We start from the raw sequence: 21,259 nt of genomic DNA on the forward strand, positions 1-21,259 counted from the left end.
ATGCTAAATATTGCAAAGTGGCCCCTGCCAAGCCCTGGAGAGCGGCCCCCACTCCGGGTATCTCTGGGGCCGACTTGAACTTAACTTCAAGAGTGGCCCCCTATGGGCCCCCCCCTACGGCAGCCGCCACTTTGCAATATTTAGCATCGCCTATGCCTCCGCCTATGCATATTTGAATGTTTTCGACTACCGTACCCCACTTGGTTGCAGCGCTCATCCCTCTCCGAAGAAACTCTTTATTTCCGTCTACGCTTGGCTGAAACTAGCTCCATAAATTGAGCTCATTGTTTGCTCATTGCTTGCTCTCTCTTTCAAACCTGGCTAGGAAATACTAGTACAGAATCATTACGGGAGCTAGTCTCTTGGCCTCCAAAACTTCCCACAAACATGGACGAGCGCGCACCTTTCACACTGAGTATCTTACCGGTGGAAATTGTGGAAGAGATCTTGTCGTATCTGGACTTGGCAACTATCAAAGCATTACGTTTGAGTAGCCGTGCCATACACAAGGATTGCACAGGCTTTCGTTTCAAGCATTTTCTACGCCAGAAGTCATTCCCGCTCACACGATCTGGCCTGCAGTATATCCAAGATATAGTTACACACCCTATTTTGGGCGATGCTGTGAAGAAGTTAAAGATTTGGGCCATCGTATATGATCAAACCCCACATGTCAAAGTCATCGAATCCTGGAAGAAACAGCAGAAACAGCAGAAAGAGCATGATGATAATGACGATCCTAATCTCAAGCTCACTGAAAAAGACTCGGAGCTTTCTCAAGCCGAAGCATATCTCAAATGGCTTCAAGCCCAACAAGAGCTTCAAGACGAAATTTCATATGACGAAACTGTCAAAGAGTTTAGCTTTTGTTTAGGTCAAATTCGAAGGCTTGATGAAATTGAACTCGACGCTGTGATCTGTCAAGGACCGAGCAATACAATGCCGACCGACGTTGGGAAAACTAACTGGTATCCCGTGTGGATGCGGGCGTCTCGCAATTATTGCATTGCTATGGAAGCTATGACACTGAGCGAAATTCAGTTAAAGAGTCTGAATGTCTACCAACGGACTCCCAGGTGCAGTGTTCCCTTATACGACATTGAGACCCACCTCGAGATGCTTCCTTCAGATGCATTACATAACGTAGGCAAACATCTCCAGCGGCTTTCTCTAAGCATCTCGAACAAAGTTACCACAGGTGCAATGGATCGACCACCCCGAACGCCAATTCAATGCCATGAGGTAGCCTGGTATGGGAAAAGAAGTCCACACATGCAATATGTTTCTTCACTTGGTGGGGATCACTCCGAAGACGATGATAACTTGGACGGGCTTGCAAAGTTTCTGAGATTGACGCCAAACCTGAAATCTCTTGAAGTTCATTTTTACAACACAAGTCTCCCTGGGAGGCTTGCTGGCTCTCATCGGATTATTAAAAATATCAATCGCAAAACCCTGGTACATCAGCTTCGTGAATGTAGCCTTCAAGGTATCGGAGTTAGCCAAGACTCTTTGATTCAATTCCTCTCAGATCACCCACTCATTACTGATCTCACCCTGTGTCAAATCACTCTTCTTCAAGGGGGCTCATGGTGTCCCGTTTTCACAGCTCTCGAAGAAAGAACGCCCCGTCTCGAGCGTCTTCATCTTGCGACACTGAAATGGGCCGGCGGTCACTCCGTCAATTTGCATCCCGTATGGGATGATCTTCCCAAGGAGCTGGAAGAAAGCAGATGCTCTTTTATCTCCTATGTCCATACAAAGACTTTTGGTGCAAAAGACATATCCAAGGGACTTAAGTTTCGAGAGATGCCATCGGAACCTCAATTTCAATCAACCTTGGAAGCTCAACAATGGCGAAAATCCGTGGTAATGCGTTATGGGTTGCCTTGGGAGGAAAGGCCGAAGTATGTTACTGGCAATTTTGGAAGGAGATATTGAGTTTTACTTCAAATAAAGCCGTTCTATTTCAACTACAGTGGAAATTGGCATTGTCGATAATATCATGAGATTTGAAAACTCCAAAAATCAAGGCGTAGTTTAGGTAACTATAAGCTTATATGTAGAATATTAAAAATTGATTGAATGCCATGTCTGCCCAGTCACTGCTGTCATTCTCATTCGAGTCCTACCCAGATAATTATCAGGGTCGCATCGTTAACCAGAACCCATTCATTCCGAGTCCGAGTCCTCGGCCAATTGATTATCATATGGCTCCTATACATCACTGCCGGCAAGACCTGACTCTACCCAGAGCCTGTAGCTAGCTCTCCAATCCTCACAACCCTCCTCTCCGGCATTTACCGCTTGGGGGTCGTATTCGAAGAATATCTTTCCCATCTCCGACATTCCGAAGTCATCGATATTGTTAACACGGTTCTGATAGTCAACGACATGCGCAGTCAGGCCAGTAATCCGGTTTACTAGAGTCTGAATCTGGTCTACTTTGCCATCATAGCCTTGGTCATATTGATCGTGACCCGAGCTGAGGCGTTTGAAGATAAAAGCTTTAGCGTTGTTATCACCAGATAATTCAGCGGAGGTCCACCGGCTGACACTCGGCGAATCAATTCCACCATCACGAACGGTATTCAGACAGTTTTCTTGAAAATAAGCGTCTGAGCTTAGCGAGGAGAAGTCTCCATCGGGCCCAATCAGGGGCTTTTCCCAGATGTGCGATCTGAAAATGCCCTTTCGTGATACCACAACTATAGCCACACAACCGGAAAGCGTTCCAATTGCAGATTTGAAAGCTTCCCCCTCGAGCGCTTCAAAATCAGATTGAACCCAAGCGAAATCGTAGTCCATAAAGTCAGCTGTTGTCAGCTGCTGTGTGACATAGGCGGATCCGTCGCGTACTGGAGATTGAAGCGTTCGCTTCTCCATGTCTTCGGGCTGTCTTTTTCTAATACACGATGAAGAAAGGTGTGCTCTTTTCGAAGAGCTAGATTTCCCAGGAAACGAGCATTCTTCGGTTTGCGTATCGCTTTGGCTAACTGCCCCGGCAATATCAAAAGTAATTGAGAATAAAATGCAGAGTCCTAATAATAGGCTCCAGGAAAGGGAGAATGTCTTCATGCCGATTTGAAGTGAACAGGAAAGGCAACGATTTGTAGTATAAAGCGAAGAGAGGAACTTGCAAAGGCAAGGCCGACTGATGAGCCCTGGAGGGGGCAACGATCTTGCTGTGATATTTATAATATTATCCTAATTCAGTGTATTAAATTATACTAGTACTAGTACATACCTAGGTACCTACTTAGGTATGCATTCCATTTTCCAAAGGTCCAACCGGGCCCCGGGAGCGGAACTTTCTAACCCATGGTTACGAATCGAGGTCATCCATGTAGTTAAATTATTCTCCACAGCGGGCTATGTAGCCCCCATTGTTTTACGAAAAGGGATAACACTGCGAAGATTTCTGTATTTGTTCTGCTCGCTGCAAGAATGTATGATAGACCCTAGATGGTGGGGCAAATTCTGCCTTTATACAAGAGCTCTACACCGCCAGGCAGTCTACCAGACTGTACCAGGTCCCTTAGGAAAAGACAAGTTTGACTATACGATAGACAAATATAATAGATTATATTGATATGGCGGTATCCAGAAAACCCTAGTCAATACAGATCATACCCGGTCACAATATTACTATAAACTTTGGCTATGCTAAGATCAAAATGATTGGTTACCTGAGGAAAAGCCCCTGAACTCATGGCCCAGCTCGCGACGCGACGCGATGCGTATAATTTCTAGATTTAGGATTTATTTTCGCTCTAGAGCTTAATATGTAGTGAGTATTACAGATATCTTATAGTCGCGAACGAAGAAACCTTGGAAATGGGATTTTGTTCGAATGTATAGTGATTATCTTCCTGCCAGTGTGAAGGGCTGTAGCGACAACTGTTTAATTGGGGCTAGGCCTGTATGCTGTTTACAATAATCTTGGAGAAAGAGAGTACTCATAAGCCAGACCTACATTCCATTTTTACAATCTACACTGTATATCCATCCCATGCTATGAGCCTAGATAAGATCAATCCGCTAACCAATCTGCAGTCATAATGGATTCCCCAGCTCTGGGTCCAGCCTCGGGCACTCCACACGAGACAAGACTGGCACTGCAGGACCTCACAAATGCCCAACATGCCGCCGTCGATCGGGGCCCCCGCAAATCACCAATGCTGGGAAGTCATCAAGTTGCATGGAACCTACTCCTTCACGACTCAGTCAAGCACACATTACTCTGCAACAGACCGCCAATCCTGTATCAGCGACTGTACCAGCTTCTGTGCCCCCTTCACGCATCCCAGTCAGGACGCAGAAGCAGTAAAAACAACAACAAAAGTCCTGTGACTTGCCTCACCAGGAACGTCCTACCTCGTTCTTACCTCAAAAAGCGCGTCCGTCTCGTATACGAGACATCCAAACAAAAACTATACCCCTCACCGAGTTTCCTTGCGACCCCCCCCACCCTGAGGAATTTGACGCATACTCAGGTCCAACCGCAGACGGAAGTTCTTCAACTTTGATTTGTTATATAGATCATGATGGCTTGCGAAAACCATGGGGCCATGAGATACGTCACGCAACACGAATACAGTACCTAGTGCTTAGTCCTAACTAGAAGCGTGTACCATGTACTAATACTCCTGTCGTGGAAACTTTGCAAGTGATCTCTGTACTATTGAGTTCTTCTGATAAACAAATAAAGACAGGGCATACAGTTGTACTAACAGCATACTTGGAGATATCGTGCTCTGATTGGCTCATTTGGTAGAGTGTATTACAATATTACATAAGCGACGCGAACGCGTCTTTTCACGCGTTCCAATTTTGCCTAATCGGGACGCGCTAACTGGGACCCGCACAGGCTGGGAGGTTCGTTGATTTCCATCAACTCTCCCCCTCGACTTGGACTTGGTCGATATCCCACATTGAAACCACCACAACCACCATGGATACCCAGCTGCGTGATGAGGCCGCGCAGGATCGCGTGCGGGCCGCGAAGGAATTTCTCGATCCCAGTAAGTCTGCACGATTCTGCTGTGCTGCGACCGAGATTGTTTTCTAACTTGGTGCTTTTTTTCTCTTCCAGCCGATAACCGCGCACGGAGGTTCGTCGATTTGCGACTTTATTTGAATATGGAGGGAGGATTTCGTTCTGACAAGATGAAACAGCTATCGAGCCGATATTGTGGTGATGCTCAATCGTGGTTCGCGCCGTTTGCTGGTGTGTTCTTGTCAACCCCTTGGCAATATGGGGATGGGTTACTGATGTCTACAGGTTGATCTCGATGACCTTCGCCAACATAGCCGGGAGATGGCTGATGGGTAGGTGCCATTCTCTGATATCATTGACTTCGAATGATGGTTTCGGTTCTGATGATATTCTCAAACAGACTTCTCACATCTCCCTTCGAATACACACAATCCTTCGATGCCGCCCTGAAAGACGTTGTGAAGCATGTGATGCCCGGAAAAAAGGAGTCAGCGGACGAAGTGGTATGTCTCGATTGACGCATTTATAGATGTGCGTCCAAGCAATGCAGTACTAATGGGTTGCTTTGATAGGTTTACTATTGCGCTTTCCACGGAGCATTCGGAGAGTACTCCTGCAACCCTCGCACACTGGGCTCTCAGCAATTGAACCGCATGGTGGCCCTCGAGGGAATCGTGACAAAATGTTCCCTAGTCCGACCAAAGGTGGTTCAGAGTGTTCACTACAGCGAAAAGAAGGACCGTTTTCTTGCCCGAAAGTACCGCGACCAAACTATGACCGCCAGTGGTGCCACCAGCCTGAACGTCTACCCCCAAGAAGACGAGGACAAGAACCCGGTATGTATACCGTTCTATATCAGCGAACGGACTATCGTGATTTCTAATTATCCGACTTTCTAGCTCATCACTGAATACGGCTACTCTACTTACATGGACCACCAATCGATTTCAATCCAAGAAATGCCCGAACGAGCCCCAGCCGGACAATTGCCCCGCAGTGTTGATGTGATTCTTGACGACGATCTGGTCGACACGGCCAAGCCTGGTGACAGAATTCAACTGGTCGGTATTTACCGCACCCTGGGTAATCGCAATGCAGGCTCTGGGTCCTCCACTTTCCGAACTGTTGTTATGGCCAACAATATTATTCAACTATCTTCTAAGTCTGGCGGTGGTGTTGCCCAGGCCACCATTACCGACACCGACGTCCGCAATATCAACAAAATCTCCAAGAAGAAGAATGTTTTCGAGCTATTGTCTCATTCTTTGGCACCCAGTATCCACGGACACGACTACATCAAGAAAGCTATTCTACTAATGTTGCTTGGTGGTATGGAGAAGAACTTGGAGAACGGTACTCATCTTCGTGGTGATATTAACATTCTGATGGTCGGTGATCCTTCGACTGCCAAGTCCCAGCTGCTTCGATTCGTGTTGAATACCGCCCCTCTTGCTATCGCCACAACCGGTCGTGGTTCCTCTGGTGTCGGTTTGACTGCGGCTGTTACCTCAGACAAAGAGACGGGCGAGCGCAGACTGGAGGCTGGTGCCATGGTTCTGGGTGATCGAGGTGTGGTCTGTATCGATGAGTTCGACAAGATGAGTGATGTCGATCGTGTTGCCATTCACGAAGTCATGGAACAACAGACTGTCACCATTGCCAAAGCTGGTATCCACACTAGTCTGAACGCACGATGCAGTGTTCTGGCCGCTGCCAACCCTATCTATGGACAATATGATCCCCACAAGGATCCTCACAAGAACATCGCTCTCCCCGACTCCCTTCTCTCTCGTTTCGATTTGCTCTTTATCGTGACAGATGACATAGAGGATGCGAAGGATCGAATGATCTCGGAGCACGTCTTACGCATGCACCGTTACCGTCAGCCTGGAACTGAAGAGGGAGCCCCAGTCCGTGAGCAAATGAATCAAAGCCTCGGTGTTGGCAACGAAGATCGCGGAGAGAAGAACCACACCACAGAAGTTTACGAGAAGTTCAATGTTATGCTCCACGGCGGAATGATCAACACAGCCCGAAGCCGCGGCAAGAACAACGTGGAAATCATTAGCATTCCCTTCATCAAGAAGTACATTCAGTACGCCAAGTCTCGAGTCAAGCCTGTCCTCACCAAGGGTGCTGCGGACCATATCATTGCCGTTTACTCCGCTCTACGAAACGACGAGCTCCTCGGCAACAAGCGTCGCACTTCCCCATCACACCCCGTACATTGGAGACGCTGATCCGTCTGTCAACTGCCCACGCCAAGGCGCGCCTTTCAAACAGAGTCGATGATAAGGATGCTAAGCATGCGGAAGCTATTCTGCGTTTCGCTATGTTCAAGGAAGTGGAGCAGGACAAGCGTACCAAGAGGCGCAAGATGGCTACTTTCGACGACGACTCCTCGGATAACGACAGTGATCCCGAGCTTGGGGGCGACGACGACGAAGAAACCCCTGCCCGAGGCACCTCAACAGCCACCCCTAGTCGCCGACCTACTCGGGCACGACCAACTCGCGGTGCTGCCAGCTCCGCTGTTCCCGACGAGGAGCCGGAAAGCCAGACTACCCGCACACAAACCCAGACAGACTCCCAGATGTCCGTGGCATCTTCGCACCCTGCCTCGCAACTCTTGGAATCACAGGACGACGACTCCCAACCGACTGCCGCGGAGATCACACCCGTCCGCTTTGCTCTCTTCCGCCAGACACTGGGTCCTCTCATGGGTACTCGTGTCTTCGTCGATGGCGATCAGACTAATGTTAATGATATGATCGAGGCTATCAACACGGCTATCCGTGCCTCGCCCAGCCAAGGTGCTGCGCACGTCTTCTCTCGCGCGGAGGCCATTTCGGCTCTGCGCAAGATGAATGACGAGAACCTGCTAATGTGAGTATTCAACCCAAACCTGAAACGACTAATATTATGACACACATAACTAACCAAATTCCACAACAGGTTCCTCGAGGATGATGACAACGTCTACCGTATTTAAGCTATGCCGTTGTTTTTTCAAGTCTTTCTTACGAGAAAGTCCCGGACATCCTGGGATTGTGATGCTGGTTTATGAACATGTTTCTTACTCGCTGCATTGGGATGATATCATGTTTTCCTTTTTGTCTGGAGTAAGGCGTCGATGCATTGGGGGATCTGGATAGGATCAAGTGATTAAGAATAAGAATATATGGCAGTACATTTCGTATCCGAAACCCACCATAGAGTTGAAGGCACTCGGTAGTAGACATAGCTTCAAGATTTTTGGAAGCCTTCCATACCTAGGGAGCCATACCCGACGGACATCCACGCTGCTTTTACAATCGCAGAAAATGTAGTTGTAGGAAAAAAAAATGCATGCTTGTTTCATGCCACATTACTGGTATCTATAGAGAACTGCCATGCTGCAGAGTCCAAAACATCGAAGAGAACCTTCGTCACAACCTGTAACACCACGTACCAAGGAAGAGATATCTCAGGGTACTACAAGATAGGAAACCGCCCAAGCAACGGCATGAAAAAAAGGTATAGTCGCAATTCTAAGAAGCAGAATTTGGTTCAGGTACAGAGGTCGGTATACTTTCCTTCTCCCTATCACCCACCAGCACCGAGTCATCGGACGAAAAAGACGGTGTCCGCACACCCTCGCGCACCTGCGCCTGAGTCAAAGGTGACAAACCCCGACGTAAGGACTTGGATCCCTTCCGCTTTCTCTGTTGTGGACTTTGATCTCCACCCGATATAGAAGGCGTAGTACTTCCGCGCCGGGGACGGCCGGAGGCAGAGGAGCGGGAAGGCGGACGGTCTTCGACGTCAACGGGGGTAGTGCTGCGAGAAGAGGTACGGGAGTGGGCGGACTCGGAGCGAGTGTTCCGCCGAAGGGAGGGAGCTCGGTGTTCTTGGGTGAGTTTGGACGAATTGGACGGTTGATGCTGGTGGAGGGAATGAGGACGAAGAGGAGGCTTGCTCTCTGATTCAATAGAACGGTGCAACGTCGCAGCCACAAGACGGCGGCGCCTTGAAGCGCGCCAGTCCAAGCCAAGGCGTCCGAGCCAGTTTCCCTCTGATCGAGCAAGTTGACGTTCTCGCTCGCGCAGCTGGTGACGTAGCTTTGCGCGGCGTTCGTTCTCGGAACACCAGAAGTCGGTGCGGTACTGGTCCCATTTATCGCGGAACTCCGGGGAGAATGATTTGGGGAGAAGAAGGAGATGAATATAATCGCCGCCGGGACTGAGATCTTCCTCGACGAGGCCGGACTCACTGTCCGCGCTGGTATAGTATTGCTGGTAGTGCTGCCGACTACCGCGTTTGTCGTTGGGGTGACGTTCGATAAGTTGGAAGTTGCCGGAGGGGGGAAGGGAAGAAGGGAACGGAGAAGGGAAATAGGAAGGAGACGTAGGAGAGCAACTCCTGCCACCAAGGACCGCGGATGATGATGATCTTGGTGTTCATGGTGCGGAGGCCGCGGTTGGCGACGACGAGCCAGCGCCGTGGCCAGCGGATTCCACGCTCCCATTGCCCCGTTCCCCATACCAAGAGTGCAGTGACTACTCCTCCAAGGAGGGCAACCTTTTCTCCCATCTCCACCACCCAATAAACGGAACCACCGACGCCGAGGCCATCTTCTCGGGGGCGTAGGAACAAGGCGTAGGAGAAGTAAGCGATCCAGCCGGCAAGGAGTAGTAAGAAGAAAGTATTCTGACGACGGCGTTCGCGGAGGGCCAGGTATTGCGCTCGTAACGAGGCCTCCATAATCAGAAGGTTGAGGTATATTTGGGGAGGTGAGTCGGGTGCGATGGCCAGCGGATCTGGCGTTGAGGGCCGTGGTGGGGAGGAGGAACCCGAGAATGAAGCTGAAGCCGGAGCCAATGGCTCCGGCGTAGGAGCATGAACTTCAGGCACGGGAGCACCCTTGACAATCTGATCCAAGGGCGAAGCCATGCTTGTAAATAGTTGGCCGTGGCGGCCCCGAGGAGGATTTGTTGAGAAGTGAAGTGGAGGAGGATGACAAGAAGGAGAGAGCGGAAGGGAATGGCGGCAAGACACGACATCATCCGCCTGGCCTGGACTTGCCATCTACTTTCCTCTTCTTCCTCTCTACCTCTCTGCTTCTCTACTCGGACATTGCCACTCCAGTATCTTCCACTGTACGCCAGTGTCTGAATCTCTACTGCTTCTCTACTGCACCTGCATATCCTATTGTGCTCCCCCCCCTCATATTTACCCTGTCTCATTTGCGCATGCGCATCTGCCTGTCGGGGTTAAGCCTCGTCGCCGATTGTCTCCGTGTTCAAAGCCCCCAGTCCATGACTGTCGCAAACCTTCTTTCAACTCGATTTATTCTTTCAAATCATTTTTTCCAACCTGCTTTCTCTCGCAAGGCCTCAACTTTTCTTTCTCGACCCGTTGCTCAACAACATTGGGTTGATTGCCCGCACTCCGCACCCCTCGCCACCTACATTCAGAAGTGTCGCCTGGCTTCCACGATGGCGTCAGAGTCCTTGAATTCGTCGGAAAGGGAGGCTCGTGAGCACAGCAACCGCACCTCAAGCTCGGAAGATCGAACTGGCACCCCGTACGCTGCTAAAGCGGCTGCGGGCGCTGCGGCAGCCAACTCTTTCTTTCCGTTGGGGTACCGTGAAGGGTTTAGCCAATGGGTAAGTTGCCTGCAAATGCGACCAAAAGAGATCCTATCTACCAGAATTTACTCTTACCTCTCTCTCCTCCTTTTAGTGGGCTCGTATTCCTGCCGCGGCCGCTGAGCACAAGGTCCTTTCTTACCTTCCTTACCTCCACCACCAGCCCCCAACGCATCTCCAAACTGGTAACACCACCGACTACCCAAATGGCACAGCCCCCAGCAGCCTCCAGTCGGCAGATCACAACCAACAAGGCGAGATCTCCACTAATTCATTGAACGATCCTTATGGCCCGCGCCGATGGAGCTCGAGTATGATTGAGTTGAGTGGCAAAGACCGCGCCCTCAACGAGTTCTCTGTTGAGAGAGTCGGCGAGGATGCTGACCAACATTTGGTTATGCTTCACGGCTATGGTGCAGGCCTGGGATTCTTCTATAAAAATTTTGAGCCTCTCAGCCGACTGAGAGGCTGGCAGCTACATGCCCTAGATATGCTAGGGATGGGCCGTAGTACGCGCCCCTCGTTCAAGATCAAAGCCAAAGAGCGGGAGGAGGCCATTCGCGAAGCCGAGGCATGGTTTGTGGATGCTCTCGAGGAATGGCGCATCAAGCGCAAGATCGACCGATTCACCTTGCTCGGACACAGCCTGGGTGGCTACATGGCCGTCGCCTACGCCCTTAAATACCCTGGCCACCTGAATAAGCTTATCCTTGCATCCCCAGTTGGTATTCCTGAGGACCCATACGCAGTGACAGCGGATGTACCCGAGCCCTCCGAGTCCACTCTCGCCAACGAGCTCACTCAGGACCAAAGGGACATCACCTCGGCTGCAGCGGTTCCAGGAAGTGCGCCGAAGACCACCGATGGCAGCTTCATCACAGGGCGAAATCCTGAACCCAGTGCCGCTGTCAATCAACCGCCACGTCGGAATATGCCCAAGTGGTTCGCTTATCTTTGGGACGCGAATATCTCCCCGTTCAGTCTTGTGCGCTGGACCGGTCCTCTCGGTCCGCGGATTGTGTCTGGCTGGACGTCACGTCGTTTCTCCCACCTACCTGCCGAAGAAGCTAAAGCTCTCCATGACTACTCGTACTCGATCTTCAGTCTCCGCGGCAGTGGAGAATATGCGTTGGCATATATTCTGGCGCCTGGCGCATTTGCTCGCAGCCCCCTCATCCGCCGGATTCATGGGGTTGGCCGACAGATGATTGAACCCGGTGCATCTAACCCGTTCCAAACCCCAGCATCTTCTTCGTGCTCCATCTTCTCCAAATCCGCTCCCAAACCAGAGGCCCCGCAAACTGCCAGCTCTGACGTACCGGCTACTCCACTTCCCGAAGCATTGATATCCCAAGAGCCTCAACGTGAGAAGGGTATCCCGATTGTTTTCATGTACGGTGATCATGACTGGATGGATGTCTCGGGCGGTCACGCAGCCGCAGCCCGCCTGGACGAGGAAAAATCCCGCGTCCTGGCATCAGCTTCCCCCGAAGAGAAACATGGCGATCAAGGCTCGTCCAAGGTTGTCGTTATCAAGCGAGCTGGTCACCATCTATACCTTGATGGCTGGGAGGAGTTCAACAAATTTGTGCTTTCGGAAATGGAGGATGTAAATACGAGAGAACGGGGACCGTGAGGATTTTGACGTTGGAGCGTGGCATTGACGTCCCCCTTCATTTCTCTCCTTCACTTGGATTTTGCCTGTCATATGGAAATGGAGGGCTGACATTGTCCCTGCATAATGGTCTACGAAATTTGACTGGAGAGCGAGATTGCTTTCCGGGCGTGTACACTTTTTTTTTATCTCTGCTCTTGGAGTTGCCGGCTTGTCGGGTTGTACCCTTGAACTTGACAAGGTATATAAGCCTATTTACTTCTAGACATAGAATTTTAACAAATTCTTTCAATGATTTTGTACATCGTACTAGTACTACTTCGTGAGAATCTGTATTCTGTACTAGACAGACAATCAAGCTAGTACTAGTAGTAACCATGGATGCTTTTAGTAGTAGATTAACACCCAGGCTTTAACACCTGCTAATAAATTCCGTTTAAACATATTGGCGACTAGACCTTCGCCCACCATTTCCACTCCCACTTTAAACATGACCATCGTGCAATCATAAAATTCACCAGTGCTAGCCCGAAGATGCCGCCGAGAACGGCAGCCAGTCGCGTTGGGCCCGCTACCTGGAGTAGTTCCCCAGCGATGGGAATACCAACCAGGGTTCTGGACAGCTCATTAATCGATGAAATAAGATAGTTTGTACGAGGAGAGGAGGATCTTACCCGAAGCTGCTCACGAAATAGCAAGTTCCTAGCCACTGTCCAAATTCTTCGACCCTGCAAATTCTACCAACACACACAGGTGTCAGGCTTAGGAAGCTCCCAGTTCCAAGTCCAAGCATGAAAGAGAACGGGTAAAGAACGCCAATGTAATGTCCAAGTGGTACCCATAGCGCAAAAATCAAAACCGTGGTCACTGATATTATGACAGCCATGGTGTTAAATGCACCAAAATGATCAGATGTCAGGCCTGCGAGCAATCGTCCCACGGCCGATCCTCTGATCTATGTTAGCGCCTGCCACTGTGAGTTACTGTAGCCTGAGATATACATACGCATTTAAAACAACCAGTAAATAAGTGCCTGTGTCAGAGCCGAATCCTTGAGCCACTGCGTAGGAAGGTACCAGACCCAATGATGCAAAAAGAACGATTTCACTAACTGTGAATGACTTAGCCTGAAAACAGATGTCAAAATTGATAATAGAAAAACTCACAAAATGCACCTGCTGTCGTCCATACGAATCTTGAATCCGAGAAGCACTTCATGTCAATTGTTCCCTTGCCTGCCTTCGGAGGGAGTCGACCCTTGACACAAAGATTTCCAATAGTAAGAAGGAAGACAAAAATAAAGCCCATGATACGCATAGCCCACGGCCACCCTAATCGATCCATCACATGTCTCAAAATAATAGGGAAAAGTATGCCTCCGATACTAGCACCCGCCATCGCAATACCCGTAGCCAGGCCTCGACGCTTGTGAAACCAATGTGAAATAGATGCCATTGTCGGTGTCGATATCAGAGAACTGCTGGCTCCACCGAGACCACTCATACAAAGCATGAACTGATAGTATTCCTTGCATTCGGCGAGTAGAAAAAATGATAGGACGTAGAGAACTGATCCGGTGAGAATGATCCATCGAGGACCGTATCTGTCGAACATGGGACCAATTTGGACACCCAACATTAAATTGAAAAAGACAAATACCGACGGTATCCAGCCGACTGTACTCGAGGGATATGCTTTCAATTGATGTGTTTCCCAGTATGATTGGAGGACTCCGACGGAACTCATCATGCCGTATGTGCAGATTAACATCGCGAAAGCGCCGAAGACAACTAGCCAGGCTTTCAGCCCGCCATCGGGGTATTTCTCTTCATATTCGTTTCCGGACAGTGTGTCAATTGGTTCATGAGGCGAGTCTGGAGCATGTGGTGTGTCTGTTGATTGCTCTTGTTTTTTCATAGACATTTTATCGCAGTTTCGTACTCGGGTCTAATCCGTCCTGCGTTGTTCGAAAATGAGATATGAGTTTTATGCGAATTGAAAATGCTCATATAGAAATGTTCGGAGTTGATAGAAAGTAGTGACAACAGTTCAAGTAAGTTCAGACAAAATGATGGTAAAGAAAGAAAATTGCACAAGAGTGATGATTGGTAGGAAAAGCCGAACCGGGTATTAAACATAGGTCCTAGCGCGTTAAACCTAACGCGATGACAAAAGGGTTGGACAATCCATCTTCTGTGGAGCATGCCAAATGATATGGTGGAGTTTCCCGGTGATTCAATCCATACCGCCGCGGAGAACTTAGCATAGGGTATCGATTGGATTGATGTTACTATGCTAATGCCATTTTGTCTTTTATTGAACCATATGGTATTTTGATGAGCTTCAGTAAGGTGTATTCATGTTTGATAAAGCTATTGATCGCGTTTTAGTTTTAACCTGAAAATATTACCGATCTCGGAGGGAAGTAGTCAGAAATATCAACTGGTGGGCCGGGCCGGAAGTGCAAAGATGATTGGCCCAGTCGCAAGTTTATCCTTACTAGTAATAGTCCGAGTCTCAACCTACTTCACCACAACGCCAAGTGACGATGAATTGATCACGGGAAACGATTGCATTTGATGTCTTGTTAAGCATTTTCTTACTGTATTAGATTATTATTAAGTGGCACTTCACTGTACTAGAGTCGGCCTTCTGCGGGTTGTTGATGATGAGCATGATGTGACCGATATAGAGTTCTTGATCCTGGTTGGCCCGTTACCATGGCTTTGTTTGTCGATCTCAAGATGTAAGGTAACTCCCCCACATTCATCCGGTATCCATCCCTACTTCTCCAAGGCTTCAACGGCGTGTGGAATCCTACTCTTACTGCTCTAAACATATACTCGCTGGAGCATTCGCGGTGAAAATAACCAGCGTTGTCAGCAAAGGAGGCCCTTTATGACCCTGGGGAAGACTATCCAGGTAGCTGACCACAACCACAGAGCTAACCCGACACACTTACGCATACACGAAACAAAGCACAGTCACGCCTTCTAATAGCACTCTGCCGCTTATTACTCTGAAAATTTGCAGCCATCTCAGCATGGCCTACGTCATGGAAATTTACATTGATGGAGTGGTTAGAAATTAATAGACCTCATTTTGATTTAGCCGAAGCAGAATCAGAACTTGTTAGTGGGTTTATGACAGAACACTCAGCTAGTATTTTAATAGTAACTTTTCCTTTTATTTTTTTTATATTAGTTTTTTACAACTTAAATCTAGAAGCTAAATTTCTTTTATAATACTTACTATTATTCAAGTAACAGTAAATAATACAACTCCAAGTTTTTAAAATAATATATACATATTACAAAGCCCATGAAATATAGATTTAAAAAATAATCAAGTGTTACCTCACCTTTTTTTACTTCCAATGCTCTATCTCACGCGATTCATAATATCTAATTCATCGATTTTCAGGTAGATGACTAGCAAAAGCGTACTCGGAGTCTCCTACGTGCAATTCAAGTGTACTGGAAGAGTACTAGTATTTCTTTTTTAAAATTGATATTCGGTATATTTAGAGTCTGGTTTAAGAATAGCAGTTCTCCAAGCCCCTGATAATATGACTTAACTGTCATTATTAGCGCATGACCAGGCAGAGGATCCCCCTGACGCCGTATAAGAGTTATTTATAGTTACAATCGACCCGTATGTCCCACCGATTGTCAAGAAAAAACCGGAAAGAATCATAAAGGCACACCAAGCCACATTCAAGCACCATCCGATAGACTTATCAAGCTTACCGGGGGTCCAATTATCATATAGCCACATACAACCCATAGGTTGAAAGCATAATGATGTCGCCAGGAGAGCTCCGACAAGTGCTACGAGATCACTGAACACGGGGATACTACTTGCCACAATGTATGCAACCGTGACGATACTGGAAGTAGATCCCAACCAGGTGACCCAATGAACCATGGTCTGTCCTGTGAGATGAGGAGTCCCTCGAAGTATGCGAACGAATACATGTTTAGCAGGCAGCTGTTATCAATGTTAGCATCTGCTGAAGTCTGTATTGTCGATTGAGAATTAGTGGCGATGACTCACATGAAGCAAAAGAATTGCGGAAACACTGAGCCCCGGCAGAGCAAATCCATAGCTGACTTTCTTGATCAAAATTCCCGCCGAACCAAGAGCTGGCGATGCGACATAGGAGCCGCAGTAGTAGTATACGACTGTTCCAACCACAATATAGATCACAGTGACAAGAACCTGGCAGATGGCTAGAGCTCGGTTGTAGTACTGCGGGTCGCGCATCTCGGAGACGATATTGAAGAAGGCGGGTGTACCGGCGTAGGTCAACGAAATGGTCGATACGGCAGTCATGGCGTCAATAAAGCTGGGATTACCGAAAAGCTTATAATCCGATTGAAAGACGACCCCGTCTATCGGCGGGGGTGGCCTTGAATCCCGACCGCGACTGTCACAATGAAGACTATACTCTGGTTAGACGATGGAAACACCAATGGATTCGAGAACCGGCATACCAGCAGTGATGATACATGCGGCACCTGCCCATGCTAACCAAGATATACGAGCGAGTGTTTGTATACTCGAGAACATGAAAGCAATGATGGCAGCAACGGCAACGAAAACCGCAGTGCACGTTCCATGATCAGTAAGTGCGTTGAAGGAGATCGAAATACTTAGCAGAGCGGAGCCCCCAGAGAAGATCCAGTCTAATCGTATTATGTTAGTCTTTCGAACCGCAAGACTACATTGTTTTAAAAACTCACAAAGGGTATACATGGCACCAAATAACTCAAACCCTATGCGCCCAAAAAGCATTTTGCCCACATCGTCGATTCCGTAGACCGCAGGATGGAGTAATTTAAAGACTCCAATCATCCAATTTGACCATGTTGTCATTCCGGCAATCACAATAAGCAAGATAATTCCTGGTAATATACCAAGCGTGTCGAAGACCTTTGGCATTGAGAGAACACCGAGACCAATTTGTGTCTTTACCATCAAGGCCATCGTTCCCATCCAGCTCACCTAAATTGCGTTAATTTGGTATCAATTGAGGTGTCGATGAAGTAATCCCTCACATCTCGATAGTTCGTATCTCCTTCTTGGATGGCCCCGAAAACGGCATCTTCCTGGATGGTTTTGTCTAGCACCTCTCCAAGATGAGATCGAGTCGGCTCTATAGCACTTTCCGGGTCTATGTCTGATTTCATCTTTTTATCCATAATGTGTTAAGAAAGAGCAAGTGAATTGAGAAATATCGAGTGTGTTAAGCCCAAGAGATTGCCGAATGAAATATCTGTCTAGGTGGCTTACAGGGAGCAGCGCTAATTATCTACAAGCGACAACCCCCCACAAATCCCTATAATGTGTTAAGTTTATCTACGACATAGAACCTGGGGTGCGGGGAGCCAGATAAGAACTGAAATATACATAGAAACTCCTTCGGGGGGCTGTTGGTTATGATTCGTGGCGAATATAATAGTCGAGTTAGACATCAAGAGCGGATCGTCACCCCGGACTCATCTAGAAAGTGTTGAATTGCCTCGTGCCTCAGTGTGGGGCATGTCACCAAATGGTACAAGTCGTTCCGAAGGCTGAGACAGGCTCGCAAAAGTTCCGGTATGAGATATGCACAATTGCATGACTCGCGCGCGGTTACCAGTATCTTATCGGCATCAAACAATTAAGCTTCTCAAAGGCCCCGAGAAATAGTTACAGCTCATAACCGAGCTTCTGCCGGCCGGGCAAACTCCGAGGCAGGTCGTTCCGGCTCCCCACTGACCGTTGGCTTCAGTTGCTCTGAGTGCTTCGCACTGAATTTTAAATTTCCATATAAGTCATCTTTCAAAAACCATCTTTCCTCCTGCAAATTCATGATTTAATCAATCGTGGTATCTTTTGCTCTGGTATATATCAAAGAACTTAACCTTGAAGTATTCACACCGCAAATGTGTCTCTTGTACTAAAATCCTATATACATTTGAACGCCTGGCGTGATTGAAGCACAATCAGAGACGACTCTTCAGAGCCTTATTTCCCCTTCTAATTGAATCAACAAGCGCTCGAACTTTCAGAGCCACCCCGTAGCTGAAGATATAACCCAAGCCTGCAAAGCCATAAGCATGCACAGTGGAACCCTCAGTCTCCAACCGATATCCTCCTTTTCTTCCAGGTCGGAAGGCAACAATGTCTTCTTGGACATCTTTTTCCAGGTCAATGTCGCCAATCTCCCCATTGGTCAGTGTCTTCACCCGTCGAATAATATCCGAGCGTAGATCCTTGTCCACGCTACGGTCCGTGCTACCAGGCTGGCTCACACCTCCAATAATGGCGCCGTTGGTAAACATCCGAGGGATCACATAGGTATAATGAGAGCCCTGATGCATCTTCAACTCCTCAAAATCAGTCTTCACGAACATAGTCTGTCCGCGGATTCCTTCCACATTCTTATCATTGGCAAGGGTAAATGCTCCAAGCCCAGATGCGTGTACAATTAATTTAGTACCTGTGATCTTCTGTGCCTCCTCGATAGAGTTTAGTATTTTGCGAATGAATTTCACTCCGCGAGCCTCCAACTGCTTTTGAACCCAAGGCAGGAAGAATGCAGGGTTGATGGTCATAGAGGTATACGTGAAACCAAGCTTGACGCCCTGAGGAAGATCTTTCTTGGAAATGAGACGATAGCGTGGAACGACAGTCTTGTACCAAATGGTTGAATCATCCTCGCGGTCATCATAATATTCAGTCGCTTTTACGGTCTGGAGTAATAATTATTAACCATGCACATGATGTAAAACCAATTGTGCCTTTCCCCGGACTTACTTGAACACCACTGGTGGGATCTCTGTGGGCTAATGCCCAAAAGTATTTGAAGTTCTCTGTTTGGAGATCATGGCCACCAACGTCTGGATGGGGGTAGATCGACACTCCGGCCCTGAATCCAAGCCCGTCAGCAATGTGATATAATGTAAGCAGTATACAGGGGTCTTACCAAGGGCTTGCCCAGTCCTGTGTTTCATCTCCGGGGAGATCGCGTGCGACAACAGTCACTTTGTAGCCGGCATCGGTGAGCGTTAAGGCTGATAGAAGGCCGATGATGCCTGAACCAATGATACCAACTTCCATTCTGAGGTGGCGTAGCAAAGACTGGAGAATATATGACTTTGTTGAGGAGACAAAAGGTTTCTAACGAAGTATTTACATCGCTAAAAGGTGACCCCTCTTCGGATGGGCCACTCACCCAACGGTGAATGGGAACGGAACGACCTGCCCTCCTTTTTGCCCGCTCGACTTCTCGGGGTTTCCCCGCAATTCACCCCGGTACTGCCGATCTTTAGTTATTGGTTAAGGTAAAATGTTATGTTTATTTTTATTCCATAACTAGATGATTCATATTGAACGCTGGATTGATACTATTTGCACTTTGAAACAGCCACCGAGCTGGGGGGGTAGGATAAGCACCGACATCAGAAATACTCTGCCCACCTGGTACTAACTAGACTAAAAAAAGCAAGATTTTTTTTAAGAATGAAGAATCATAGCTTATGTTTAATCTCTGTGCCTTCAGCTCAACGTTGGAATACTTAGTAACAGCCATGGAGAATTCGAGGATTCCGGACACTAGTCCTCATCTACTAAGAAGATCCTCAATTTCTCTACTTGGTGAGTCTCTCCGAAACATCCGACAGTATCACCTATCTAGTGGCCCTAGTTGGGTATCAGTTCTGTGAGGTAATTGTTTATAATGAATGCAAATCCTTCCGTTTGGACGGTCAGCAACTTTTTGGAAAGCATCGCGTATCTCTGATTACAATTTAATCGATCAGTGAGCGGTTAATATCAGACCAGCTCTAGAATTTACCTTCGATCTACGCATATCAGCATCTGGAACACAATACCAACCATGCGTTCACAGCGCAATCTGTCAATTGTCTGCTCGCACTGCGAGGGAGAAGCTGGCGATGTTATTATTGGCGGTATACTCGACCTTCCAGCAAAAACAATGCACGAGAAGTTATCCCGCTACATAAATGAATACGACGATCTACGACGACTATTACTTCACGAGCCACGAGGATGCCCGGAAATGAGCGCAATGATTATCGTTCCACCCTGCGACCCTAGAGCCGATGCCGGATTTCTAATTATGGCACCTGGGGACTGGGTTCCCATGTCAGGATCTAATACTATATGCACGACCACCGTTCTGCTCGAGACTGGAATGGTGCCGATGATTGAGCCTTTGACTGAGGTCAAGTTGGACACGGCTGCGGGACTCATTACGGCAACAGCTGAGTGCGACAATGGTCGATGCAAGTCTGTGTCTTTCGACAATGTCCCGGCCTTTGTCTTCGCTCTCGACCAGGAAATATTTCTTCCAGAAATTGGTACAGTCCGAGTCGATATTTCTTACGGAGGCCAGTGGTATGTCATTGCACAGGCTAAAGACTTGAATATTGAGGTTGAAACATCGAATGGAGCTCGGCTCATCGAGCTTGGAAAGCAGCTGAAACAGGCGGTGCTTGACGCGTGCATGCCTACGCACCCGGAGAACCCTGCTATCTGCGGTGTCAATAATATCATCATCACTCAGCCGTTGGTCAGCCGGGAGGGCAAAAAGTCTGTGAGACATACGGTTATTGTGACTCCTGGGAGGTTAGACCGCAGTCCCTGTGGCACTGGAAGCTCGTCTCGACTGGCGGTGCTGCACGCAAGGGGGCAGTTGGAAGTTGGGGAAAGTATTACTTTCCAGAGCATCATCAACACCGAGTTTGTGGGTCGTATACGGGGTCTGGATAAGGTGGGCGATTATGATGCAGTGTTGCCAAATATCAAAGGCAGGGCGTGGATCACAGGGGACCGACATGTTTGTCTTGATCCGGATGACCCTTTCCCAACGGGCTTCTTGATCTAGGACTCGCAGGATTGGTTATTGGAACCGGTCCCGGATCTGATTGGATGTCATGTATGTATTCAATGAACTGTAGACTCAAATTTGCAACCCTTGACAAAAAGGTAAATCTTCAAGAAATA

General features: G+C 48.1%; 9 protein-coding genes across 9 annotated transcripts; 4 read left to right on the forward strand and 5 right to left on the reverse strand.

Moving 5' to 3' along the window:
• Positions 1 to 387: 387 nt before the first annotated feature.
• On the forward strand, positions 388 to 1,941 carry N7481_001035 (F-box protein; the record flags this gene model as incomplete). Its single annotated transcript, XM_057260254.1, has 1 exon — positions 388 to 1,941. One exon carries the CDS (start codon positions 388 to 390, stop codon positions 1,939 to 1,941), a length of 1,554 nt encoding a protein of 517 aa, XP_057128086.1.
• A 276-nt stretch (positions 1,942 to 2,217) lies between these two features.
• Positions 2,218 to 2,886, reverse strand: N7481_001036 (uncharacterized protein; the record flags this gene model as incomplete). Its single annotated transcript, XM_057260255.1, has 1 exon — positions 2,218 to 2,886. One exon carries the CDS (start codon positions 2,884 to 2,886, stop codon positions 2,218 to 2,220), a length of 669 nt encoding a protein of 222 aa, XP_057128087.1.
• Positions 2,887 to 4,954: 2,068 nt separating this feature from the next.
• N7481_001037 (MCM DNA helicase complex subunit MCM3) lies at positions 4,955 to 7,991 on the forward strand (the record flags this gene model as incomplete). The annotated part of the gene is made up of 9 exons (XM_057260256.1): positions 4,955 to 5,024; positions 5,096 to 5,114; positions 5,179 to 5,230; positions 5,285 to 5,331; positions 5,400 to 5,502; positions 5,572 to 5,835; positions 5,899 to 7,221; positions 7,266 to 7,885; positions 7,955 to 7,991. 9 exons carry the CDS (start codon positions 4,955 to 4,957, stop codon positions 7,989 to 7,991), a joined length of 2,535 nt encoding a protein of 844 aa, XP_057128088.1.
• Positions 7,992 to 8,529: 538 nt separating this feature from the next.
• N7481_001038 (Spo7-like protein) lies at positions 8,530 to 9,931 on the reverse strand (the record flags this gene model as incomplete). The annotated part of the gene is made up of 2 exons (XM_057260257.1): positions 8,530 to 9,282; positions 9,362 to 9,931. The coding sequence occupies 2 exons, from the start codon at positions 9,929 to 9,931 to the stop codon at positions 8,530 to 8,532; spliced, it is 1,323 nt and encodes a 440-aa protein (XP_057128089.1).
• Positions 9,932 to 10,476: 545 nt separating this feature from the next.
• On the forward strand, positions 10,477 to 12,265 carry N7481_001039 (putative alpha/beta hydrolase; the record flags this gene model as incomplete). The annotated part of the gene is made up of 2 exons (XM_057260258.1): positions 10,477 to 10,647; positions 10,724 to 12,265. 2 exons carry the CDS (start codon positions 10,477 to 10,479, stop codon positions 12,263 to 12,265), a joined length of 1,713 nt encoding a protein of 570 aa, XP_057128090.1.
• Positions 12,266 to 12,696: 431 nt separating this feature from the next.
• N7481_001040 (MCT family MFS transporter) lies at positions 12,697 to 14,167 on the reverse strand (the record flags this gene model as incomplete). Its single annotated transcript, XM_057260259.1, has 4 exons — positions 12,697 to 12,859; positions 12,919 to 13,194; positions 13,250 to 13,355; positions 13,411 to 14,167. The coding sequence occupies 4 exons, from the start codon at positions 14,165 to 14,167 to the stop codon at positions 12,697 to 12,699; spliced, it is 1,302 nt and encodes a 433-aa protein (XP_057128091.1).
• Positions 14,168 to 15,745: 1,578 nt separating this feature from the next.
• On the reverse strand, positions 15,746 to 17,448 carry N7481_001041 (uncharacterized protein; the record flags this gene model as incomplete). The annotated part of the gene is made up of 6 exons (XM_057260260.1): positions 15,746 to 15,774; positions 16,024 to 16,234; positions 16,301 to 16,688; positions 16,779 to 16,932; positions 16,990 to 17,251; positions 17,305 to 17,448. The coding sequence occupies 6 exons, from the start codon at positions 17,446 to 17,448 to the stop codon at positions 15,746 to 15,748; spliced, it is 1,188 nt and encodes a 395-aa protein (XP_057128092.1).
• Positions 17,449 to 18,234: 786 nt separating this feature from the next.
• N7481_001042 (FAD-dependent oxidoreductase) lies at positions 18,235 to 19,351 on the reverse strand (the record flags this gene model as incomplete). The annotated part of the gene is made up of 3 exons (XM_057260261.1): positions 18,235 to 18,984; positions 19,049 to 19,160; positions 19,218 to 19,351. 3 exons carry the CDS (start codon positions 19,349 to 19,351, stop codon positions 18,235 to 18,237), a joined length of 996 nt encoding a protein of 331 aa, XP_057128093.1.
• Positions 19,352 to 20,129: 778 nt separating this feature from the next.
• N7481_001043 (proline racemase family protein) lies at positions 20,130 to 21,140 on the forward strand (the record flags this gene model as incomplete). The annotated part of the gene is made up of 1 exon (XM_057260262.1): positions 20,130 to 21,140. One exon carries the CDS (start codon positions 20,130 to 20,132, stop codon positions 21,138 to 21,140), a length of 1,011 nt encoding a protein of 336 aa, XP_057128094.1.
• Between the last annotated feature and the right edge of the window lie 119 nt (positions 21,141 to 21,259).

The sequence above is a fragment of the Penicillium waksmanii genome, assembly GCF_028829765.1.
Source record: "Penicillium waksmanii strain IBT 27052 chromosome Unknown utg000001l:1.0-4852451.0:1.0-4856178.0, whole genome shotgun sequence".
Taxonomy (NCBI): domain Eukaryota; kingdom Fungi; phylum Ascomycota; class Eurotiomycetes; order Eurotiales; family Aspergillaceae; genus Penicillium; species Penicillium waksmanii.